This window comes from Peromyscus eremicus, chromosome 12, assembly GCF_949786415.1.
Source record: "Peromyscus eremicus chromosome 12, PerEre_H2_v1, whole genome shotgun sequence".
NCBI classification, from domain to species: domain Eukaryota; kingdom Metazoa; phylum Chordata; class Mammalia; order Rodentia; family Cricetidae; genus Peromyscus; species Peromyscus eremicus.
Window position 1 is genome coordinate 72,889,579 of NC_081428.1, and position 18,675 is coordinate 72,908,253.

Genomic DNA, 18,675 nt, shown 5'->3' on the forward strand with positions numbered 1-18,675 from the left:
CACCCTACAGAAAACAAAACAAGTGAGGGATCAAGGCCAGCTGAGTTACAACAGTGAGACCTGGTCTCAACCCCACACCACCCCAGAGAAGGGAAAGAAAAACCAGCAGAGTGTGTGTGTGTGTGTGTGTGTGTGTGTGTGTGTGGTGTGTGTGGTGTGTGTGTGATGGCACACCCAAGGAAGCAGTTACTTGGGAGGCTGAGGCACGAGGATCAGTTGAGCCCACTTTGGGCAGTCTTTAAAAAAATTAAAAAACAGAGGCAATATGCTTAGAGAAGTCAGGCCAGGCAGAGATCAATGCTGATTTCACCTATGTGAAGCACATGAGTATGAGTCGTCTGAATCATACGACAGCAAGATTGGCGGGGGTTGGGCTGGGAGAATAGAGGAATGGGTAAGTTTCGTGATATAGCTCTGGTTAGCCCCAAATTTGAGATCCCCTTGCCTCCATCTCCCATGTAGCTGGAACTACAGTCATGTGCCATAGTTAGTGGGAGTTCTTTAAAAGGTATAGTTTTCTGTTTCATAATGTAAAGTCCTGGAAATACACAGATAGCATTATAAACATACTGTCAGTAGATTATACACTATAAACACACAAATGTACCAGAGTCAGCTGGAACTGGTCAAGAGAGCAAATTTTGTCTTTTGCCACAATAAACAAAAAGAAACTTTTTTGGTATGTGATGCTGGGGTCAAAGCCAGACCCTCACATGTGCTAGACAAAATACCACAAAGTTGTATCACCAGCCCTCAATAATCTAAATTCATATTCAAACACAAGTTCCTGTCTTATTAAAAGCCAAAGCCTTTCTGCAGTGGCACTCAGAGTCACTAGGAAAAATGGCACTCCACTGCTCCTGGGCTTGTACTACTGGCCAAAACCTTCTCACTAAATTTCATGTTGAAGCCTTTGCCCCGGGCACCTCAGGATGTGGGAGTAGGGTGTCTAGGGTAAGTTTGCTGTTTGGCAGCATGCATAGTGCCTTCATATCTGATAAACAAGGACTGAAAAATATCTGCGAAGACAAGGAGGCCACCTGCAAACCAAAGGCGCGGCCGCAGGAGACGTCAAGCATGCTAAGACCTCAGTGTGGGGAGTTCTAGAAAATGTTTCCATTGTGTGAGCTGCCCATGCTACGGTATTTTGTTACAGCAGCTGGAACAAAGTACTACATTCACTAGTTCCGAGTTTTGGTTTTGTTTAGATCACAGGGTCTCACACTGTTCCTTAGGCTAGCCTTCAACTTCTTTCTGCTTCTGTCTTCCCAGCACTGGGATTACAGGAATCATTTCAGATGAATCATAGTAACTGCTATAGTCTCAGCCGGGTCTCATCCTCTTCTGGAGGCCAGAGCAGCTGTCGCTAACATGTTCCTAGCTTGTTCCACTCTCTAAAGGCCACCTCCTGACCTTAAAACCCAGAAACTCTGCAGCTATCCCACAGCAAGGTCCAGCTTCTGGCACATTTGCCCAACTGGCAAAACCCGGCATAAGTTTCACCTCCGGTCCTCTGGGTTATTTTGTGTCTTCTGTAAGTAGTTCAGAATGAAACTAAAATTTTTATTTTTAAGCCACGTTTTCCCTACTGGAGGGTCAGTGTTGTCTTTCTCTCATTGTCTTCCCGTCTGAAAACCCCACCCAACTTAGGTGAATTATTTGGACTGAAATAAAGGGCAGAGGTGCTTGTGATTACATTTTATTTGTTCCCGGGATGTATGATCTGTGGAAAACAGACTGCAGCTCATCGCTCCGACTCCCGGGGCCAGCATCTTCTGAGGACAGCGGTTTTTAGTTCTATCTTTTGAATTCTATTTGTGTGTACACCTTGGTGATGTCATTGTACCTGCCTTCAGGGGCCTGGTAGTTAGAGACTGGTGGCGTGTGATGTGGCCCTTCTTTCTCAAAGGGGAATAGGCTGGGGTCCCGCTTTATGGCCTCAGCGTAGAGCTCTGGAGACTCAAGCTTCAGTTCCTGAAGTGCTTCCTGCTGGGCTTCCAGCATGGCTCTGATGGCGACCCTCTCTGCCTCATGTTCCTGCTGCTTGTAGAGTGCCCACCTCTTCAGCAGAAGAGCTCTTTGCTCGCTCTCCTCTGAAGAATGCTCTTCCTGGAGTCGCTGTCTGTGAACACACAAGTCCAAAGATGTGAGGCTGAGGAGTACTGACCCTGCTGCAGAGGACAATGTGACCACACACGACTGACTAACCCTGCTGCAGAGGACAATGTGACCACACATGACTGACTGACCATGCTGCAGAGGACAATGTGACCACACACGACTGACTAACCCTGCTGCAGAGCGACAATGTGACCACACATGACTGACCCTGCTGCAGAGGACAATGTGACCACACATGACTGACTGACCCTGCTGTAGAGGACAATGTGACCACACATGACTGACTGACCCTGCAGAGGACAATGTGACCACACATGACTGACCCTGCTGCAGAGTGACAATGTGACCACACATGACTGACTGACCCTGCAGAGTGACAATGTGACCACACATGACTGACTGACCCTGCTGTAGAGGACAATGTGACCACACATGACTGACTGACCCTGCTGCAGAGCGACAATGTGACCACACATGACTGACTGACCCTGCTGCAGAGCGACAATGTGACCACACATGACTGACTGACCCTGCAGCAGAGGACAATGTGACCACACATGACTGACTGACCCTGCTGTAGAGGACAATGTGACCACACATGACTGACTGACCCTGCTGTAGAGGACAATGTGACCACACATGACTGACTGACCCTGCTGCAGAGGGACAATGTGACCACACATGACTGACTGACCCTGCTGCAGAGGGACAATGTGACCACACATGACTGACTGACCCTGCAGGGCACAATGTGACCACACATGACTGACTGACCCTGCAGGGCACAATGTGACCACACATGACTGACCCTGCTGTAGAGCACAATGTGACCACACATGACTGACTGACCCTGCAGAGCACAATGTGACCACACATGACTGACTGACCCTGCAGGGCACAATGTGACCACACATGACTTCACTGCCCTACTAGCAGGCACTGCCAGGCACAACCAGGGCTCAGAAAAATAGTATATTTGGGGGTAAATTAAGAATGCAATGTTAGGGCTGGAGAGATGATTCAGAGGTTAAGACCATTTACTGTTCTTAGAGACCAGAATTTCTTTCGCAGCACCAGAATTAAGTGGCTCACAGTTGCTTGTAACTCCAGCTCTAGAGGATCTGCTGCCCTTCTCTGGTCACTAGGGCACCTGCAGTCACATGAGCATACACACCCCAAGTACACATAAATAAAAATAAGTCTTAAGAAAAGAAAGAAGAAGAACACAGTGTAGAACATGACAGCAGGTGTTGTCTGTCAGAGAAAGAGCACACTCAGAGAACTACAGTGCCACCGTTTCTGGCCCAGGCAAAGCCTCCTTTTGGTGAGAGGGGTACAGAAGAAAAGTGGAACAAACACCCAAATCTCGAGACAAGAGCCTGTTTAGTCCCAGAACACCGCAAAGCACCAGCGCTTCCCACCTTGCAGGGCTCTATAAACTGCTCACTTCTCCAGGAAAGCATGAGCTAGCTGCTAAACTTACACACAACACAACTGCAACACACACCAACTATGAACATGTGTACAAGAAGCTGAGAGTTTTCTACGGTGGTGATGCGGTGAGAGCCACGAGCCAAGGCCTATGTCATGAGTTACAGTCAACACTCACGGACATGAGCATGACCCTCGGAGCAAAGCTGATCCAAACTCCCAAAAAGCACAATCAAGATGAAAAGGACTCCGACCAGGGCCAAGTCAACCCTACTCACCTGTTCCCATCAGACTTGAACTTCAACTAGAACTACTTGAGGGAATTCCTTTGCATTAAGGATGTCAACCTAGAGGAGAACCTTTACCGTGATTTATCCAGGAATCTCACTGGGGTGATAAAATCTTCAATAGGAATCAGTTCCTGGGTGGCCTTTTCCAGTTTTCGGATCCTCTTCTTCAAGCGATCCTTTGCTGCTTGATCCTTTTTAGGGTCTACCTTCTTCTTCTTTCGCAGAGGTTCCGCTCTAGTGGATAAGAAACAGACACCCAGTGTTTCTACTTCAATCCCAGGACAGACAGGATGCTAAAGGAAGTGCCTTACACTTGTACCATACACTACAAGAAAGAGTTGCCCACAGTGCTGACTCCATGAGCTTAGTGACAGAGTCAGTTTTTATCTGTTTTCATGAGGACTGTAGGGGTCCTATCAACTCCAGGAAGCAGCACAAATCTACACGTATTTACTAAGCGGCAGTGTTAATTTTTTTTTTTTTTTTTTTGGTTTTTTGAGACAGGGTTTCTCTGTGTAGCTTTGCGCCTCTCCTGGAACTCACTTAGTAGCCCAGGCTGGCCTCGAACTCACAGAGATCCGCCTGGCTCTGCCTCCCGAGTGCTGGGATTAAAGGTGTGCGCCACCACCGCCCGGCAATTTTTTTTTTTTTTTTTTTAAAGATACATTCTCACATAGCCCTGGCTTGCCTTGAACTAGCTATGTAGTCATGGAGCTATGTGGCTACGTCCTTGAACTCTGATCCTACTGTCTCTACCTCCTGATTGCCAGGATGGTCATTTTCTACCACTCCTGGTATTATGGTGCTGGGGCTTCAAGTGGAGGCTTTGTGCATGCTAGGCAAGGACTCAATACACTGAGCTACATTCTTAGCTTGGAAGTGTCAGTCTGTGACTCAGGGGTACCTTGAAATTGCCCTGAGATGTGAACTTACTGAACTAAAATTTACTTACTGAAATGGATTAAAAGCTCATTCACATTTTAAATCAATTTGTGATTAAAAAAATGCTTTAAGAATAAAAGAGACAGGATAGTAAAAGTGACTGGCTATGTCTTTATTTACTTCTCAGAATTTGTTACCAATTTCTGGGGTGCCCGAGATGGCTTAGTGGTTAAGAACACTTCCTACTCTTGCAGAGGACCTGGGTTTGGTTCCTAGCACTCTCCTGGTGGCTCACAACCACAATTAATTTCAGTTCCAAGGGATCTGGCACCCTCTTCTGGCCTTTGTGATCATCAGGCATGCAATGTACATCCATACACTCAAACATAACACATTTAAAAAAAGTTCCATGCCCTAAATCTTTGGCAATTATCTGGTTTGCTTCTAGGAACACATCTCCCAGACATAATTTGCCATTAGGAATAAGCAAATCTGGGGCTGGAGAGATGGCTCAGTCGTTAAGAGTGCTTACTAGTTTAGAAGACTGGAGTGTGGTTCCCAGCACCCACACCTGGGACTCACAGCTGCCTGTAACTCTAGGGGATCTGTAAGCCCCATCCAGGGCACCTGAAAACATGACATGCACATACACAAATAAAAAAAGAAATCTTAAAAACAATCAGCAAACCCTTTAGCATTAAAATTGACTAAATCAAGTCCCAAGAAAGTATCCAAAGTTTCTAGAGGAACTATTATTATTAGTCTTTGAACCGTCCTCCCACTCAATGAATCAGGATGAGCTAAGCAGGGAAGAGCAAAGCCTGTGGAGAGACAGAAGTTAAGATATGTCCTTTAAAACACACAGAACTCCTCAAAGCTAACTGATATTTATTTAAACTACTTTACTACACATACATGCTATCGTAGTACAGCTTGTTGAAAGGACAGAGGCATCTACCTACATTTAACTATTAGCTTGATAGACTGATCTGCTAACCAAAGGTTGGGCAATCTTGCTTTGTTTTGGTTATATGCATACATGTGTTTCTCACACTCCAAAAGCTAAGGGTCACACTGAATTTTACCTCATGGGGATGAGCTCCCAGAAGGACAGCAAGGAAGCTCTCTGGTGGGTGTGTCTGGCCTGTATGTGGCAGATTCCAGGGATCCTGAAGGAGAGAAGGGTATGTATAAAGATCTGACTGGGAAAGAGAAGGCACATACACATAACTACAGGGCTCCCAAAACCTGGAGGGCGTTTGTATTTACTTTACTTCTTTTCAGACAAGAGTCTCTGTAATTCGGGCTATCCTGGAACTCCAGGCAATTCTCTTGCCTAGGCTGATCCACCATGCTTAAAGGTCAAAGAGAGGATTTTTCAAAACTCCGTTTCGCACTTTGGGTAGGGCCCCTACTCGCTCTAGCAGGATTTTTTTTTTTTTTTTTTAAATTAGAGGGTAACATAGCCTGGGGTTTACACGTGCTACGTAGCTATTGATGACCTTGAATTTCTGATCTAGCCTCTACTTCCACAGCCCTAGGATTGCAGGCGTGTGCCGCCACGCCCAATGTTTTTGTGGCGCTAGGATGGAGCCTTACTTAGGCTTCAGACTCGTTAGGCAAGTAGTCTGTCTACTGAGCTGTATTCCCAGCTCAGATTATCATTTGCAACAGACGGGATCAGTTTATCCCTGAAATAATCTGCAAGTGCCAGAGCAGCGCCCGGGAAGAGCCCGCGCACGCGCCCTGGGCCCTTCGCCACCCGCGTCGGCACTCACCAGCTCCGCGGCCGCAGAGCCCGCGCAGCACACAGCATCACCGCGGTAGCCATAGCTTTTCACGCCACCCGCGGGCGGGCAGCTTCCGGGAGCGCGCCCCTGGGCGGTCCGACCTGCCGTACCGAGTAGGGTCAGGCAGGCCCCGGCCCGGAACTCTCCGGTCCGGGATTCGGAGAGGCGAGCTCGCCTCTGGCCCCGCCCCCGACGCAGCCCCGCCCCGGGCAAGCGCGGCTAGCTTCGCAGCGTCCCTGCGGCTGGCGTTCCGCTTCCTGTTGGTGCTGCGGTACAGGCCTGCAGCCCTTGCCCAAGTGTCTCCTGTGCCGGCGTGGCTGCTCACTGCTCCGCCTGGCCTCTGTGTTCACGTCTATGCAAACGCCGCAATAAATGCGCCCGTCTAGCCCCCTGTACCCCTCCACCAGGCTAGCTCTTTTCTGCATCCGTTAGAGACCAGGGCCGCTGCCGTCTGCCGCTAGCTGCATGCTGGCGCCCGCCCGGATGGCGCTCGCGAGATGCCCAATAGCGCGTGTTGAGGGATGACGGAAGCTAGTTACTAAGCTGGACTCGGAGCCGCGGAGGTAGGGCTAGAGACCTGGACACTACCGTGGCCCCGCATCGCCGGGCGGAACCTGGAGGCTCTGCCAGCCCGTCCAAACCGAGCCTCACCAGCGACCGCGCCCGTGCCAGACCCAGAGCGGAGTAGCCCCGCGCTCCCCCTGCCTGCCAAAGAGCTGAGGCGGCCCCGTCCGCGTAGGGAGCGGTTTCCCGCCGGGGCGATTTGGCAGGTGCGCGCCGTGACTTCCGGCGTTGCCCCGGAGCCGCCGGAGGAGGAGCGGCGCAGGGGATGCGGCTGTGGCGGCGGCGGCGGCGGCCGAGCGCAGGAGGCGGCTGTGGCGGCGGCTGGGGGCGCGGGCCGGCGATGGCGCGGCGGCGCTGAGGGCAAGGGTGGGCGGCGGCCGGAGGGCAGGCGGCGCGGGAGGAAGCGGCGGCGGCTCCATGGCCCAGGCGCGCTGAGGGACACGGCTCTGGCCTCAGCCCGGCGGCGGCCGAACAATGAAGCTCTTGAAGCCAACCTGGGTCAACCACAATGGTGAGTGCGCGCAGGAGTCGTGGGCGGCCGAGCCTGCAGCGGGGTGGGGTCTGGAGTTGGCTTGCGGCGCGCGCAAGCCCTGCCCGCCTTGCCCAGACTCGGGTGCCGGGTGCTGGAGCTGCAGAGCGGGCGCGAGCAGACTTTGTCCTGGGCTCCGGGATACCGGCGAGCCCCGGCACGTGCTTCGGGCTGGTTGCAGCGAAGTCCGCTTTCGCCCCAAGCAATGGCGCTGGGTCCTGCGCCGCCCACCCCTAGTCTGGAGTGCCTGGCGCCTGGCTTCTGTGAGCCGGCCTGGGCACCGGCTTGGTGCTGCCACCCGCCTTCACCGTCCAATGTGTGCTCAGATGGTTTTAGTGAGTATGAAACTGGGGCGACATCCCCCTTGTGGCCTTTCAGTGGCTCGGTGGAGATCTAGAATCTGCATGAGAGACTGACTGTACTACCGCTCTTGAGGCCTGGAACTGGTGACAGTGCACCCACTCGGGCTATTGCGGTCCTAGGACGGTCCTGGGAGCAGGGTCCTTTGGAGGACCACGAAGGAATCACATTTAGTGCAGGGCTGGAGCGTAACTAAGATGGGGGCCAGTAGTGTACAGTTGTAGGAGACGAGCGACTTTGGATGTGTGATAGTGACTTCAAAGAACGGACTCACCCTGGTCGAGATGGCTGGTGCAGAGCAGCATCAAGTTTTTTTGAGAACTACTTGCTCTGCGGAGCGAAGAAGAGCTAGAGCCCTCTCCCAGCTGTTAGTACTTGAGTCTCTGGGAGCAGCCACCCTCTGCCCAAAGGAAGAAGAGTCTCCCTGATAACTGTCTTGTTCATCGTTTCTACTTTGTAATACATCTAGAGGGAGCTATAGTTTTTTTTTTTCTTTCTTTTTCTTTTTTTTTTTCCTGTAAAGCAAGACAAGTAGATGCATTTTTCTTTTTGAAAATCCACGTGGCCTTTTCATTTAGTATTTGGTCCGGGAAGCGTTTTACTGCTACAGCCAAACATCTGTTTTTTGGGTCACAAGCAAAAATGTGAATATGAATTTTTTTAATTAGAAATATTTAAGCGAGCCGGGCGGTGGCGGCGGTGGCACACGTCTTTAATCCCAGCACTGGGGAGGCAGAGCCAGGCGGATCTCTGTGAGTGTGAGTTTGAGGCCAGCCTGGTCTACAGAGTGAGATCCAGGACAGGCACCAAAACTACACAGAGAAACCCTGTCTCGAAAAAACAAAAGAAAATTTAAATGATAATGTTTATTAATGATAAAAGGTGTTGAAACTTAAGCAAATTTCTTTTCTTTTTAAATCTAAAGGCAACCTCCCTCCCTCTCTAAATTGTCTCTGTCTTGGAGAGGATGCTGTTTTGAGTCACCAAAGATGGCAGTGAGTAGTGGAAGTTGATTGCTAGCCAGACCCTGAATGGTAGTAGCTAATAAAAGCAAGTTTCCTTTGGATGAATGGACTGCCCCACTGCATTGGAGGTGATGCATGGTTGTACCTCCTGGCTTTCTCGCTCAGCAGTTGTGTTTCCTGTCCCCTTATACAGCATGCACATACTTTCTGGGGTCTGAAAGTTCAGAGAGGGGAGGGAAAGAGAGCTGAAGGTTTCCCCAAAGATGGCAGGGAAGTTAGAAGACTAGAAGAGGTTAAAGGCAGAGGGAGAAGTGTTTGTTGGTCTTCATTTCTCTAGCCCAGTGCTAGAGAAACCTCTCACATAGGATTTCTCAGCCTTGGCACAATTGACATTTTCAGTCACACAGCTGTTTTAGGGGCTGTCCTGTGTATTTTGTGATCTTTACTTAGGTGTCAGCAGCACCCACCATCATAACTGCCCCCTTACATCAACCAAAAATATCTGACATTACTGAAGTCCACTTGTTAGCCTAAATCACCTCCACTTGAGATGTTCTGGTCTATGGTTATCAGCATGTTAGTAAGTCTTGACATCGTCATTTTGCACTGAAATTTGCCTCGGATGTGGATTTAGACTGAATTCAAGATAACATCATTTACTAGTTAAGGATTCTTCGCCTTACTAATTATAGGCCTTGGTGAAATCATGTAAAAAAGACATATTTCTTCACTTTGTACTCAATGTAAATGATTGTCCCTAAAGTATGATACAAAATAAAAATTAGTATCTGTTATTTATATTGATGTTATATGCAGTATACTTACACACATACAGTTTTGAGATGTAATCTTGTTGACTATATTTTACTTATTTATTTTTTAAGACAAGGTAGCCCTGGCTGTCCTAGAACTCAGAGATCCTCCTGCCTCTGCCTTTCAAGTGCTGAGATTAATGGCATGCACTATCATACTTGGCCATATAGTTTACTTTAATCATGGCCCAAATAAGTTTCATTTCTGAGTAAGGTTAAGTTTATGTATGGGTACTAGTTATGGCACACACCTATAATTATAGCTTATCAGGGAGGCTGAGGCAGAAAGAGTGAGTTAAAGAAGGGCTTATCTCCAAGTATGAGTGCACTATGTAGATGAGTTCAGGAGACAGAATGCTGAAGAAGGTAAGCTGAGGAAGGAAAGGAGGAGATAAGGAGATGTGGTTGGGGGATGGGTGGAGTCATGACTTTCTTTTTGAATTCAAGGAGCGGAGCGTTGAGGTTTCTAGGTTTGGACATCTAGCCTGTGTCTTCGGAAGTCCTTGTAGGACTTAGAAGGTGTCTCCAGATCTTGGTAAGATGTGCTGAGAGGGAGGAAAGGTCGGGGTGACGAGATGAGAAAGATGAGAAGCACTATGGAAACAGGAAGAGTTAATGGGGCTTAGCCGTTACATGCGTGTAGTATAGATGCATGCCATTTTTTGGGTTCATTTCTTAAGTGTTCTGGAGAAAGACTACAGATAAGAGATGGGCAGTGGTGTTTTCTTTTGTGTGTTTGTGTGGGTGTGTGGTGTATGTGCACATGTATGTGCAAGTGCATATGCTGTCACACATTTGGAGGCTGGGAGAGGATGTCAAGTGCCCTGCTTTCTCACCACTCTGTTTCGGTGTCTCTCACTGAGTCTAGAGCTACTCTGGCAACCGGGAAATTCCAGTGATTACCCTTCTTGCCCACCTCCCCCAAGCTGGAGTTACAGATGGATGGACATTTCTGGATTTTGTGTGGGTGCTGGGGATTTGAACTCAGGTCCTCATGCTTGTGTGGCAAGCTCTTCTTACTCACTGAGCCATTTCCCGAGGCCCCTGTGGAATTCACTCAGACACTTATGTATTTGCTTGTTGGCTTATTATTTGTTGTTTGTGAGTGTACGCATGCACATGTGTGCCAGAGGTCAGTGTTGAGTTTCTTTTGTTGCCCTCCCCTTTGGAGACAGTGTTTCTTACTGCACTGGAGCAGAGGTCAGTGTTGAGTTTCTTTTGTTGCCCTCCCCTTTGGAGACAGTGTTTCTTACTGCACTGGAGCAGAGGTCAGTGTTGAGTTTCTTTTGTTGCCCTCCCCTTTGGAGACAGTGTTTCTTACTGCACTGGAGCAGAGGTCAGTGTTGAGTTTCTTTTGTTGCCCTCCCCTTTGGAGACAGTGTTTCTTACTGCACTGGAGATCGTCCTTTGGGCTTAGACTGACTAGCCAGTGATCTCCCAAGACACTCCTGTCTTTGCCTCCCAAGTGCTGGGATTACTGGTGTGGAGTGGCACTGGCTTTTTATGTAGGTACCAGTGGCAGAATTCAGGCCTCCTGTGCTTGTATGGCCAGCACTTTACCAACTGAGCCATCCCCCTGCCCCCAGCCCCTTAACATTTATTGAGATCTATTAGGTGTACGTGGTGGTTCTTGACTGTGAACCCAGCATCCAGGAAGCAGGAGGATTGCAGTGAGTTTGAGGCCAGCCTGGGTTCTAGATTGAGATCCTTTCTGTCATACACACACACACACACACACACACACACACAATGTGGTGTGTATTTTTTGTTTTAGACATTTTAATCTAATAAGTGGTTGAAAATAAACTTTAAACTTTATAAGGAGATTCATAGTTAGACAGCTGGGAGGCACACCTGGGCAGTCCCTGGCTCTGACCAGTGAAGCCAAATGGAGGCCCTGCTGTTATTTTCCCAATCTTGAGTCTTATGAGTGCCCAAGGAAAGGATACGTACTGTGTCTGCCTTGACCCCACAATTTACCTAAATGTTGCTAGTGTAACTTAATTGCTTTCAGAGGCCTAGCAAATGACACAGATCTGGACTAAGCCCTGGGGTCTAAAAATTGATGCAAACACATTTTATGTTCTTGCCAAGATCAGCAACATCACCCAGAGGACTGGGTGGGGCTGTTAAATATTGGGGAGGGGTACTGCTCATCCTCCGGGTTGCCTGCCCTCTTCTTTGCTAGCAGAATCCCAGGGTTCCTTTTGTTTTCTGCCTGCCTTTTTCTGCACGACAGTCTCTAGACAGGGACACGTGTGCTAATGCTCCTAAACTGGTATGCTTGTGAGTGCCAAGGACTTTTAAAATTACTGCCATGTGGCTGGGCAGTGGTGGTGCACACCTTCAATTCCAGCACTTGGGAGGCAGAGCCAGGCGGATCTCTGTGAGTTCAAGACCAGCCTGGTCTACAGAGCGAGATCCAGGACAGGCACCAAAAACTACACTGAGAAACCCTGTCTTGAAAAACCAAAAAAACAAACAAAACAAAACAAAACAAAAAAAACCAACAACAAACAAACAAACAAACAAACAAAAACCTGCCATGTAATACTATTTCGAGCTAGCAGGATATTTGCTGGGGGCTTCTGTGTCCAGCTTCTGCAAGACTTCACTGGGTCTGAATATGTCAGACGATTTGTAACCAAAAGGACAGGCTCACAAACTGTGGCTGAGTTCTGCAGACTTCTCCAAGACAATACTAGATATGAAGGAAATGAGTTGGTAATTCTATCTAGACCAGCTCAGGATTCTTTTTAACTTGCCAAGTAATGGTCTCATGCTGATTCTGACCACCTCTGTCTTCCTGGAGAGCTTGGGGACTCTTTTTCTTCAGAAGGTCAGCTTTCAGAAACTGAGTGGCACTTGATACAAGGAATATTATGCTTGGAGGTCATTGTTCTGTGGCCATTTTTGTAGTCATTTGGTACCTTGGCGCTTCCAACTTAGTAGATTTCATTTGAGTTGCTTGAAGAAATGTCTCTGGCATTTGGTTTTTGAGAATTCTCTGGTCATGGGGGAATCAAAGCTGTTTTCTGGGAGGAGCAGGAGGGAGGACCTGTGTTCTAGCCTTGGACCTTGAGTCTCCCTGTTAGCCTGATTAGACCTTCTAGGTTATATGTCTTCTCTTGCCCCGGTTACTGTTGCCTACTGGCTTATATGGGTAGAGATAGATACTTGGGTAAAATAAAATTGGAACTCACTGGAGATTGCCTACAGAGAGTTAGCTCCCAGAAGGCAGACACTTTGTCTTGGCTTGTGCTTTATTGGCAAAGAATGGTGCCTGGCAGGTACTACAGTATTCACCTGATCGATTAGTAAACACTTATGTATCTGGATCCTGGAAGAAGGGGATGAAAGGTACCTGGTGGGTGGGTGACCACTACCCTTGACTTCCTTCTTGTTTGTCCTAGCTGTGTCTTTTTATAGATCAGACTTTCTGGTGGAATCTGCTGGGGCCTCCAGGGATAAGGAAACATTTTATCTAAGCTTCTACCTAAGGAATTCATTTATGTCAGGACTTCTTAAATTTTGCTTATTTATGTATCTGTTTTTGTGTGGGGGGTGAAGGGGAGAGAGAGGAAAAACAAGAGCTCACAGGCACATTGTGGGTGTGGAAATCAAGGAGAACTCTGAGGAGTCAATTCTCTTCTGCCACCTTGTGGGAGCCAAGGATCAAACTCAGGCCTATATCCTTTAACCACTGAGCCATGAGCCATCTTACCAGCTCTGTTAGGGTTTAAACTATTCTACTTTGTTGTTGTTTTATTTTTTTTGTTTTTTCAAGACAGGGTTTCACTGTGTAATCCTGGCTGTCCTGGAACTTGATTTGTAGACCAGGCTGGCCCAGAACTCAAGAAATTAGCCTACCTTTGCCTCCCAAGTGCTGGAATTAAAGGTGTGTGCCACCATACCTGGCAGCTATTCCACTCTTGACCACTTTTCACCCAAAATTTTTTATGCGATTTTGGCAGTATAAGCACATAAAATTGGTATACAAGTCAAACATATACTGACTAATAATAAATTTTATTTTAAAGCAGTTATTTGATACATAATTTTACCATTTATTGGAGACAAGCAAATTTACATACTACTGAGATGGATATGTTTATTTTTACATGAAGACTTGAATCAGCTGAATAGTTGATACTGTGTGATATAAAGAATCGTAGACATCTTTCAGAGTTGATATTTTGACTTTATAATTGTCAATGCTGAAAACTACTTCCTATAAATACATATTGCAAAACGGCAGAAGTATCTTTATGGACATTTTAGGAATTGTTGGAAGTACTATTTTAATGTCAAGCCCAAACTCATTAAGTGTTTTTTTTTTTTTTTGTGAAACTGAAATCAGTAACTCAAATAGCAACTTTAAAGTCACACATTCTAATACAACACAGTCCAAACTGGTATCTTTCTATAAGCCAAAAACACTGTCTGCACAGTAAAAGAATAATTTTGAATCTGAGCTGGGATGTATCAAAGAATGCTACTTTGCATGATTGCATGTGCAGTGAAAAGTGTGCATGTTGTATGTTTAGAACTGAGACTGCAGGACAACATAGGCAAGAACTGCCAGAAATACTCAGAACCACTGCAGGTTTGATCTTGAGTTTTTGGTCATTGTGCAGTTGGAAACCTTTTATTGTTGCTAAATTTTTTTGTGGCTCTCAAATATAGGATTCTGACCTAAAGTTTAAGAACCCTGAAGGTGGGTTCCTGTAGTTTTCTATTTTAAGAAAGGAAATGTGTAAATAGAATAGATAGCATATGACTGACAATCACCCCTCCCTTTGGCAAAAAGAACTTATTCAAAACTTAGTCAAAACTTATTCCTTTTTTTTTAAAGATTTATTTATTATGTATACAGCATTCTGCCTGCATGTGACCCTGCAGTCCAGAAGAGGGTGCCAGATCTCATTACAGATGGTTGTGAGCCACCATGTGGTTGCTGGGAACTGAACTCATGACCTTTGGGAGAGCAATCAGTGCTCTTAACCACTGAGCCATCTCTCCAGCCCCCAAAACTTATTCCTAAACTAACATCTGCCTGCTGTATTAACCAACACAAGACAGACTAAGCTTATGGGGCGATTGATTGTTCTGGAAAATAGTACTGTAGTGAGGAATAGACAAAAGGGGCAGCAAGTCTCCTTTGAGGACCAAGGATAGATGTTTGTTGGAGCAGATGTCAGGGCTATGGCACTTTCCAAAGATTATCCTGCAGAGAATATAATAAATCTACCCATTTGACAAATACCAAGGGCTAACTGCCAGGGAGTGGGCTAAGAGCTAGAAACAGTAGGAAATTAAATAGCATCCCAAACTAAAGCTATCCATCTAGAGAGCCTGGGGTCCATCCGGAGAACCTGGTATGGGTATTTTGTTCACAGGAAAGAGGTGGTATAGGGAGAGAACTTCCAGAGTAGTCGCTTAGCAAGTGACAACTACTGTGTACTAGAAGAAGGATGAAAACCATTAGTGTCTGCCTGGTAAATCTGATGATAACAAGTATGTTGTCCTGTGAAAAATGGCAAGGACAACAGCGTTGCAGGTAAGGCCAGAGAGCAAAGAGACATCCTGAGCAAGAGCCATCAACAGGGAGCAGGTAGGTCAGTGTGGACAGGAACAACAGACAGAGACAAGCAACACGAGGGGCATAGGAGAATTTCAGCTTTAAACTCAAGAAATCCTTCTGCCTTCCACGTTTCTGGGACTATCTATATGTGCTACTGTAACCACCTCGGGTAGGAAAATTATAAATAAAAGGTGCTTTGGGCAAAGCCTGAATAAGAAGCTAATATTTGAGCAAACATTTTGCTGCAAAAGTTGCCTGCCTGAGAGTTTTGTACACAGGAGGATTATTGGGGAGCACTCTTGGGAGTCACACAAATGTGAAATTGAAAAGTATTATGAACAGAAGGTGAGTTAGATGGAGGCAGAGCGAGAGCCACAGGTGGTCTTGTGGGGAGGAAGTAGCTATACCACAATAGGAGGAAGCAGGAGCTGAGAGACTCTTAGGAAGCTGTTCTGGCGATCCAGGCAAGAGATGATTATAGCCGGGCGGTGGTGGCGCACGCCCTTAATCCCAGCACTCGGGAGGCAGAGCCAGGCAGATCTCTGAGTTTCGAGGCCAGCCCGGGCTACCAAGTGAGTTCCAGGAAAGGCGCAAAGCTACACGGAGAAACCCTGTCTTGAAAAAGAGAGAGAGAGAGAGAGAGAGAGAGAGAGAGAGAGAGAGAGAGAGAGAGAGAGAGATGATTATATTTGATTGAGGTAGTAATGATTGTGATAATCACAGATGGTTTTATGTGGGTATTTATGGAGCTGAGTTGTCCTAAATCAGACTGAGGGGCCAAGGCCTTTATACTCTTACGTGCAGTTGTTGAGTGGAGTGGACCTTGCTGAGGACAGCACCTATCCAAATAAGGACTTCCGGAAGCTGTCTTGGTGCATCCACTACAGGCTTGAGAGAGATGTGGAAAGTGCCCTATGAGGGGAGCACAGCCTAGTTAGATCTGCTAGTTAGATCTTCTGGCTTTTTAAAGAAAAGTGCTGATGGCATTGTGGTGTGAGCAGTGGCAAGACCAAGAATTTAGAGAGGTGAGGCCAGAAAGGGACAGTGGGACTGCATCTGGGGTGATTTGACGAGGTCTTGGAGGGCCGCTGAGGTTAGACTGGGAGTGTGTGTGTGTGTGGGGGGGCGCGTTACTAGGAAGACACTAAGACCTCCATTTGTTCACCTCAGATGGGGCACTGACAGACAGACCAGAGAAACAGTTCCACACAAGTTTAGCTTGGTGAAACTGTGTTGTTTATTGCGTTGGTTATGGGAGCACAGGGGCAGACGTGAAAACTGCAGTGCTGTTTCCCTATCCTCAGTCAGTTGGTACTTCCTGTATACTCACGTGCCTCCCACACAGCTGGGAGACAGGAAGGAGTTCAAGGGGAATCTTGGGTTAGGATCCTGTGACCCTACTTGGCTTTTTGTGAGAAAATTATAATAGCTCCATTGCTGCTAACCATAGGCCAAGTCATCACTGACCTAGCCATTGCTGACCTGGTCATCACTGCATATTTTTGCTTATTTCTTTGCTTTGACTTTAAGGTCAAGGTATTCTGTAGGTCACCACTGAAATCTCTGCTTCCTGATGGTCACGGTCATGTTATGCCCACAGGGAATAGCTATACCACAACAAGTGGAAGAGGGAACTGGAGACCCTTAGGAAGCTGTGTGGAGATTCAGGCAAGAAATGATTATATCTGAGTGAGTTGATAATCTTGTTGTACAGATTATTTCATGTGGGTATGTATGCATATCTAGAGGCTGAGTATCTCTAATCCCAAATCTAGGATGCTCCAAAATTCAAAACTTTTTCACTGTGATGCTACAATGTTGAATTCCATACCATGAGAACATGGTTTTAGATACTGTGTGTATGAAGTAGAAATGAATCTCCTATTTTGACTTGGATCTAATTCCCAAGAGATCTTATTATACATATAAAGTTAGACTCTAGTGGGATGTGGTGGTGCATACCTCTAATCCCAGCACTCAGGAGGCAGGCAGAGGCAGTCACATCTCTATGAGTTTGTAGCCAGTCTGGTCTGTATAGTGAGTGCTTAGAATCTGAAACATGGTCATAAGCATTTCAGGAATACTTTACCCACATCGTACAGCATCCATTTTATATAATGTGTTTGCATCTGACTAGCACATAGAGTATTATATAACTGAGAGTTAGTATAACATACCATGTGTAGTATGTCTTTAAAGGCAAAAACACACCTTGAGTAAAAGAGAGTTTATTCTGGAGCCACATGAATGACCACAGCCTAGGAAGTGGATTGAGGTTACCCCAAATACCATGTTCCAGTGGGGCAAAAGTTTGATGAAGTTTTCATAGTAACGGAGCAAAGAAAGTTATAAATCAAGACACTTTTCAAATACATTGGTGGAAACATTAAGGAGGTGGTTACAGCAAAGCATGGGAAGTCTGTTACAGGCCTCAAATAATGAGTTGGTGGAAACTGGGGGTCTGTTCGTATAGTTCAAAATTTTTTACCTAGTCACAAGGATATTAGGTCACACAGAGATGGGAAATATATGGCTATTAAGGATTCTAAATATAGCCCAAGATAACTTTGGCTCCCAACTTGTAATATTTCAGTTCTCTTAACATTCCGTTGGCCTTGTAGAATGCTTAACACGGGTGTGGCTTTTCTCCAAGAATTACAATTCTCAACACACACACCCACACACACCCACCTATACACCCCTTCCCTCCAGTCCTGGATGTTGAACCCAGGACTTTACGCATGTTAGGCAAGTACTCTACCATAGATCAATTCCTTTTTGTTTGTATTTTGTGCATGGTTGTATTTTTTGTTTTAAATAAACTTTAAAAATTATTTTTATTTTATTTTATTTTATTATGAGTATTTTTGCCTGAATGTACGTCTACAACATGTGTGTGCCTGGTACCCTTGGAAGCTAGAAGAAGGCATTGGATCCCCTAGGATGGAATTATAGATGGCTATGAGCCTCCGTATGGGTTATGGGAACTGAACCCAGGTCCTCTGGAAGAGCAGCCAATCCTCCTAACTGTTGCCATCTTTCCAGCACTCGCGTTTGTTTGTATTTTGAGACAGTCTTGCTTTATAACTCAGGCTGACCTTTTTCTCAAGACTCAGCTTTCAGCTTATTTTGATATGTACTTAGAAATAAAATTGCTGGATTATCATAGTTATTCTATTTCTAATTAGCCCTCAAACTTTAATATCGTGGTGATACCATGTTTATCATTTTTGAAATCCCAACAAAGTTTCCATTTCCTCCACATTCCTGCCAATATTTGTCATTTTATAGCTGGCTGGATAGTAACCTTCGTTATGACTGAAGTGACATGATAGATACCTTGTTAT

At 46.4% G+C, this 18,675-nt stretch overlaps 2 protein-coding genes across 2 annotated transcripts in view; one reads left to right on the forward strand and one right to left on the reverse strand.

The window, feature by feature from the left end:
- Positions 1 to 1,683: 1,683 nt before the first annotated feature.
- Positions 1,684 to 7,241, reverse strand: Mrpl40 (mitochondrial ribosomal protein L40). Its single transcript, XM_059277834.1, has 4 exons — positions 6,503 to 7,241; positions 5,810 to 5,893; positions 3,918 to 4,076; positions 1,684 to 2,122 (listed from the first exon to the last, which is right to left on the reverse strand). The coding sequence occupies exons 1-4, from the start codon at positions 6,553 to 6,555 to the stop codon at positions 1,798 to 1,800; spliced, it is 621 nt and encodes a 206-aa protein (XP_059133817.1). The 5' UTR covers positions 6,556 to 7,241; the 3' UTR covers positions 1,684 to 1,797.
- Positions 7,242 to 7,455: 214 nt separating this feature from the next.
- The window catches only part of LOC131922958 (protein HIRA), an 89,761-nt gene continuing 78,541 nt past the window's right edge, over positions 7,456 to 18,675 (forward strand). Inside the window, exon 1 of the mRNA XM_059277833.1 lies at positions 7,456 to 7,589. Within this exon, the coding sequence (XP_059133816.1) occupies positions 7,553 to 7,589 (37 nt within the window). The 5' untranslated portion in view covers positions 7,456 to 7,552. The remainder of the gene's footprint in view (positions 7,590 to 18,675) is intronic.

Excerpts from the sequence above, each read along its gene's own strand:
- Mrpl40 (XM_059277834.1), bottom strand. The coding sequence starts at position 6,555 with ATGGCTACCGCGGTGATGCTGTGTGCTGCGCGGGCTCTGCGGCCGCGG. Across the intron at positions 5,894-6,502 it reads GCTCTGCGGCCGCGGAGCTG|GATCCCTGGAATCTGCCACA; the intron begins GTGAGTGCCGAC and ends TCTCTCCTTCAG. Across the intron at positions 2,123-3,917 it reads AGATTCCTGGATAAATCACG|ACAGCGACTCCAGGAAGAGC; the intron begins GTAAAGGTTCTC and ends GTGTGTTCACAG.